General features: G+C 37.5%; 1 protein-coding gene across 2 annotated transcripts in view; it reads left to right on the forward strand.

Annotated features, from left to right (window-relative positions):
• Nucleotides 1-6,649, forward strand: part of VAPA (VAMP associated protein A) — a 44,136-nt gene extending 37,487 nt beyond the window's left edge. For both annotated transcript variants that reach the window (XM_030810766.1, XM_030810765.1), the window contains one exon: nt 3,004-6,649. In XM_030810766.1, coding sequence (XP_030666626.1) covers nt 3,004-3,162 — 159 coding nt within the window. In that variant the 3' untranslated portion in view covers nt 3,163-6,649. The remainder of the gene's footprint in view (nt 1-3,003) is intronic.
• The last annotated feature ends 234 nt before the right edge of the window (nt 6,650-6,883 follow it).

Genomic DNA, 6,883 nt, shown 5'->3' on the forward strand with positions numbered 1-6,883 from the left:
GAATCAAATATATTATTAAAATGAATTTTACCCATTTCTTTTTACTTTTTAAATGTACTATTGGAAAATTTAACGTTACATATGGGGCTCACATTTGAAGCTCACATTGTATTTGCGTGGGGCAGCACTGGGCTGGAGTATGCTGGAGAAGCATCTGTTTATCACCCCTCTTTTGCTTTAGTGTAAGCTCTTCACTGTGACTGGAAAGGCCCGGAACCCTGTCCCTCCCGACACAGCACATACACACATTGACATTTTGCTACTACAGTATATAGCCTTTGCTGGGACCCTCTCCAAAAGAAAAAAAAAAAATCGATTTGTCGTGTCTGCTTTGTGCCTCCACTATGCTGATCGCCTTCTACTGCTCTTACTTGTTAGAGGCCTTTCTCCCTCTAGTGGGCAGTAATTGCCTTGGGGGCAAGGGCAGTGTTTCATTTATTTCTGCATTCACCATGCATGCATGTGGTAGTCATTCATGTATTTGATTGAATAAATGGATGGCGAAGGAGGACTGATTTGAATATATCTGAAATTTATGAATAATTTGTCTTTGACAAGTAATTACTTGTTTCAAGACCTAAATACCTATACGTTGCTCTTTAGGCTTTGTTTGAAGCTCTTTGCAGCAAAGTAGATGATACAAAAATGTAACTAAAATAAGCTAAATGATGGGAGTTATTTGATTTTTCCTTTTGTTAGGTGTATATAGGAACTACACTCTAAATTAAAGGCACTGTATCTTAAGTCGATCTGTGAACTCCTTTGCTGAAATGCTTTCTAAAGTGAATTTTTGTGTCTCTTCATGCTTGATATTTCATAGTACCACCTCGAGGGGTACCCGTCTGCTTCCAAGCACTTGTCTGGATAGCGGAAAGAATATCTTTATTTCACACCTACACGCCATGGATCTTTTAAAGGATTTTGTTGGTTACTTTTACTTTATCTGCCATGACTTCCATAGTTCTGTTCTTTGATAAAGATGTGCTCCTTAGGGTGCTCAATAGATTTCTTTCAAAAGCCACTGTTTACCTCTGGCAGGGAGGGGAGAAGTGGAAACAGTGAGAATGACATAGGTGGGGCAGGGCTGGAAAATAGGAAGAGTGAACCAGGGAAGTAGGTGAGAGAGACTTTGTTCCTGGTTTCTACTCTTTTTATGCTAATGTTCTGTATGAGATTTTATTTGAGAGATGATTCTGCTGTTGGAAAAGTAAAACAAAAAAGCTGGGCTGGGCGTGGTGGCTCACACCTGTAATCCCAGCACTTTGGGAGGCCGAGGCATGTGGATCACCTGAGGTCAGGAGTTCCAGACCAGCCTGGCCAACGTGGTGAAACCCCGTCTCTATTAAAAATACAAAAATTATCCGGGTGTGGTGGCGGGTGCCTGTAATCCCAGCTACTTGGGAGGCCGAGGCAGGAGAATCACTTGAACCCAGGAGGCAGAGGTTGCAGTGAGCAAGATCACGCCATTGCACTCCAGCCTGGGTGACGAGCAAAACATCGTCTCAAAAAAAAAAAAAAAAAAAAAAGAAAAAAAACGCTTGAAGACCCACTGGCTTACAGAATTTCAGACCCTATACACAGGCCCATCATAATTTTTTGCCAGGTTAACTTTCTTGCTCCTGTCTGTTCACTATCCCTTTTAATTCCCCTAGCCTTGTGGTTCTTAATTCACACCGCATGTGAATCACCTAGTGAACTTTAAAAAGTTAGAGTTGACCAGGCCCTCCCCAGACCTAATGAATCAGAATCACAGGAGTATTAAAAGTTCTGTAGATGTTTGTGATGTGTAGCTGAAACTGAGAATTACTGTTTATATAGGACTAATTAGCATGAGACCAAAAAACCCAACTCCAGAAAATCCAGTAATGCAAATAAAACTGTGCCATTAGGTGTACTCTTTTAGTTAGTGTTTATTTATAAGCACAGTAAAGGAATCATGGGAGAAAATATTGCCTTGCACTGAAAAAGGTAAAAAACTGTCCTGCCATTTATCAGATTGGTTAACAGACACAGATAAAGACAACTGCGTAGTTAACAGGTGTTAGTATTTTTCCCAAGGTTCACATTGCACACAGTGTCATAACAACCTCCTGCTTGGAGTGACTTCTGCTTTCTTCTGAGAAACCTTCTCCTCTAAAGACATAGTGCTGTGTGAAGCCATATCAGCAAGAATGAAGCAGCCTACTCTTGACTGGAGGATCTAAGTAATTTTGACACAGAGAAGCACCCTCAGTTTCCAGTCCAGGTGCAGAGCTTCAGATAAGGGTTTCCTATGTACATTTCTCATCTAAATTTGTAGTTTCTGAAGAAACAGTATTCTTTCTCTGCTTTGCAGTTGAGACCTGGTGCTACCCCTTTACACACAGCCCTCTGCTTTGCTTTGAGCATATAAAAACACTGTTACTTAAATTTCACACTAAACCATTTCCTTCCCCCAAATTCTGTGATACTGTATCTCTGTTTTCGGCAAGAATACACTCTTGTGCCTCTGCTGTTCCGGTTCCTTAGTTGCAGTGGGTCAGTAAACTCAACTGGCAGACCACAGGTGTGGGTAGTTTTTGGCTGATTGGGCTAGGACAGATGTAACTGATTTTAAATACCATGAGCCACCTTGGAAGTACTCTTCTTTAATTATATTTTTAGTGGGATTTAAAAAAAGGTAAATATAGCCTATCTAACTTTTGTTTTTTAGGAATACATTTCTCAGCTCCAGTTTTAAAAAATCAATGTTATTGAGGTATAATTTATATCCCATGGAGACACCCACTGTGAGTGTACAATTCATTGATACATAGAACTTTGTAACCGTCACTATAGTTCAGTTTTAGAATGTCCATCACCCCCGCAAAGTTTCCTTATGTGGTTAGCAGTTGATCCCTGTTTGCGTCCCCAGCCATAGGCAACCACGAATCTACTTTCCATCCCTATAGATTTTTAGCTCCAGTAGTCTCGTTAGTATGCTTGTTTTTAAAAACCTTTTGTGTGTGTGTTTTTTTTTTCTAGGATGAAGGTTTAAGGCTCAGAAAGGTAGCACATTCGGATAAACCTGGATCAACCTCAACTGCATCCTTCAGAGATAATGTCACCAGTCCTCTTCCTTCACTTCTTGTTGTAATTGCAGCCATTTTCATTGGATTCTTTCTAGGGAAATTCATCTTGTAGAGTGAAGCATGCAGAGTGCTGTTTCTTTTTTTTTTTCTCTTGACCAGAAAAAGATTTGTTTACCTACCATTTCATTGGTAGTATGGCCCGCGGTGACCATTTTTTTGTGTGTACAGCATCATATAGGCTTTGCCTTTAATGATCTCTTACGGTTAGAAAACACAATAAAAACAAACTGTTCGGCTACTGGACAAATTGTATATTACCAGATCATCACTAGCAGATGTCAGTTGCACATTCAGTCCTTTATGAAATTCATAAATAAAGAATTGTTCTTTCTTTGTGGTTTTAATAAGAGTTCAAGAATTGTTCAGAGTCTTGTAAATGTTATTTTAATAATCCCTTTAAATTTTATCTGTTGCTGTTACCTCTTGAAATATGATTTATTTAGATTGCTAATCCCACTCATTCAGGAAATGCCAAGAGGTATTCCTTGGGGAAATGGTGCCTCTTACAGTGTAAATTTTTCCTTCTTTACCTTTGCTAATATCATGGCAGAATTTTTCTTATCCCTTGTGAGGCAGTTGTTGACTGAGTTTTTCATCCTTACAATCCTGTCCCATGGTATTTAACATAAAAAAAAATAAAACTGTTAACAGATTCTTGCTCGATAGCTTGTTTGTGTCTGTCGTGTTATTAGAGGGGACTTCACTATATGTGGTCACTTGAAATTATGATGCAAAGGTTTCTCTTGCATTGAAACCCTCTTGGATATTACAGTATTTTTAATTGAAAGTCCTAATTCTGTTAAGGAAAGGAGTTGATTAAATTTTAAGGTACTACTGGTATTTTGGGAGATTATAATCAGTTTGTTTTCAAGATAATAGAAAATAAGGTTCATGAGAATAGAAGTTACGTGATTTCAGTGAGTTGATGTGTACAGCATGGCTGTGCTCTATCTGATTTACCCCATTCTTACGTTCTGAGAGTATGTTCTCAAGGAAGATTTAACTCTCTTTGGTTTTAAAGTACTTTTTAACCAGCCTAATAAGTCTTACTACTTTTCATGATAATATTTCATAATAGTTAAAAGTAGGTGTTTTTTTGTGCCCAATTTGGCACTCACAATAATGTTCATTATGGAAGTTTGGTAATACTGAGCAAGCCTATGGAATTTTCTTTATGAAAAATGATTTTAGCCTTTGCAAATGTTAACCATGTGAAACACATTTTCAGTATAAGTATGCGTTACAGGGTCTGATACTTTCCTGCACTTAGGTTTGTCCTAGTCTTCATTTATTCATACTAGGATAGAAAATTTTGGAATCAGAAAACAGATCCAGTTTTTAGCTACATACAGTCTAGTACAAGTGAATTTTTATTCTTAAACATAGGTGTTGGTGATTTTTTTAAAAGATGCACTCTACCTGAAAAGGAAATTGGATTTTAGAACTGGATGTGGTGCAGTGAAGTATTTTAGGCCCAGGTCTGTGTACACATTTTATAGAAGAGTGAAGTATTCTAAAGTATTTTGGTTGCCTTTTCATTTCAACTGTGTTTTGAATTTGTCAGATCACACATATATTGTTATTGTGCGCTGTGGTATCTTTTATAAAACCTCTTGCTTGTGTGCAAAAGTTCCTAAAAAGAAACACAAGTAATGCCTATCCATTACTAGCATGCTATGCTGCATACTTGACTGCCATTGCTGTATGCTTTACTGTCTTTGTAAAAATCCCCCCCCTCCCCTTTTGTGGTAACTGGAAAAGCATGCTAAAAATAGTCTTATATTTTCACCCCATAAATGCAGAATCAGCAATTCCTTGGCTTAAAGCTCTTATATAATCAATATTATTGGTGATAAATACCAAGTTTGGTATCTCATAGCTATCTTTTTTTAAAGAAATTAAGTTCTTGAAAATTTAGCCAAATCCCGTTTTATGGGAATGCTCTTTAGAATTCATTTTGTTCAGCCCCTTTGTTCTATAGTTGAGAAATCTGAGGCCTTAACGAAGGTTAAGAGAACTTTCCCCGTGTCTCACAGGTAGGTAGAGGCAGAGCTGGAACTAGAAATCTGGTCTGTTGACTCTAGCTCAGTGTCTTCTGGTAACTGTTGAAAATTGTCTTAATTTGAGAGATGGCTGAAATAATGAACATAAAATGCTATTTATAATAACAAGTATATGTGAAATTTCTTATCGTAAGACTACTACCGGCTTACTGTTGAATAGTTTGGTTATAGTGTTTAGGCTAGACACGCCTCCCACATTGGTAATAAATAAACATTACAAAATACAATGTATTTTTAGGTAGGCATTTTATAAAATGCATTATGCCATGGTTGCTTTTGAGATAGATTGTAGTCTGGGTAGCATCTTTAAAATGTATGTGGGCTTAACTGTTGTTCGTATCAGGAGATGCTCTGATTGTATAGGTGAGACTCTGTTTCTGTTATTTTTAATTGCTGTATGAAATGTGATCAGATTATTTTACTACCAACAGTTATAGTTTGAAAGTCCAACTGTATTAATTGACTGATAATATGATAATAGAGATTAAATTGTTTGTCTTCATTCCTTACATGTTTAGAAGTTTTTGCTTTGTCTACCTGCTTACTTGTATATGTAAGCATGAGGGAAATACACTGTTGCTAATACTGAAATTACAATCAAGTAACTAAGGCCTTAAGTTCGTATGTGACACTGAATGCACTAGCTTCCGTCGTTCTATAACTAATGTACCTTAACTTCCCCCATTCTTGTATTTATAAGAAACTAAGAAATTATGTTCTGAGTGTGTGGTATGTTCCCTTAAAAAAAAAAGAAATGACACTTGGGAAGAAAAATGTATGAAATTCAGAAATTCCGATCAAAGAAAAGTAATTCTCTCTTTTTTTTGAGACAGAGTCTTGCTTTGTTGCCCAGGCTGGAGGGCAGTGGTGTGATCTCACCTCACTGCAGCTTCCGCCTCCTGGGTTCAAGTGATTCTCATGGCTCAGCGGCCTGAGTAGCTGGGATTACAGGTGTGAGCCACCAAGCGTGGCTAATTTTTGTATTTTTAGTAGAGACAAGGTTTCACCATGTTGGTCAGGCTGGGCTCAAACTCCTGAATCCGCCTGCCTCGGCCTCCCAAAGTGCTGGGATTACAGGTGTGAGCTGCCGCACGCAGCCAAGAAAAATAATACTCTTAAATACTTAGCTCAGATGTTCACTTAAAGTTGATATTATTTGGTATGAGAATTACTTTTGAACTGTAATCTTTCAGATTGCACCACTTTGAAAACAAGTTTTAACAGTAGGGTAAAAATACAGTTTTTGAGGGTATTCCCCACTTGTGATCTTCTGCCACTTTAGAGACATTCAAGTAATAGTTTTCCTAGAGCTTTGCACTTTCCCATTCACTGAGATTTTTAAAATTTCACCTTTATTAGAGGGAAGGATCAATGCTTACCATTTGGAAAAACAAAGATCAGAAGGTAAATAAATGATCTTTATTTTCTAGCTCTAAAGGGAAATTAAACTATTCGTGAATAAACTGTTTAAAAATGTGAAGTGTCCTTTTCCTTTTCACAATACAAAAAAGATTTCAACAGATTGTGTGGTTTGTGCATTTATATATCCTGTTAAGCATTAATAGCTCATCACTGACTGGGACTTGAATTCTGATGGCAGATCATCTCTTGCTTAGTGAGACAGAGTTAACTATTTTTTAGTAGGAAGTGAGAACAGCTGATTTTTCATTCCACATTTCATAGCCCACTTTTGGTAAACTACCGCCATGC

This window comes from Nomascus leucogenys, chromosome 4 (genome assembly GCF_006542625.1).
Source record: "Nomascus leucogenys isolate Asia chromosome 4, Asia_NLE_v1, whole genome shotgun sequence".
Lineage (NCBI taxonomy): Eukaryota > Metazoa > Chordata > Mammalia > Primates > Hylobatidae > Nomascus > Nomascus leucogenys.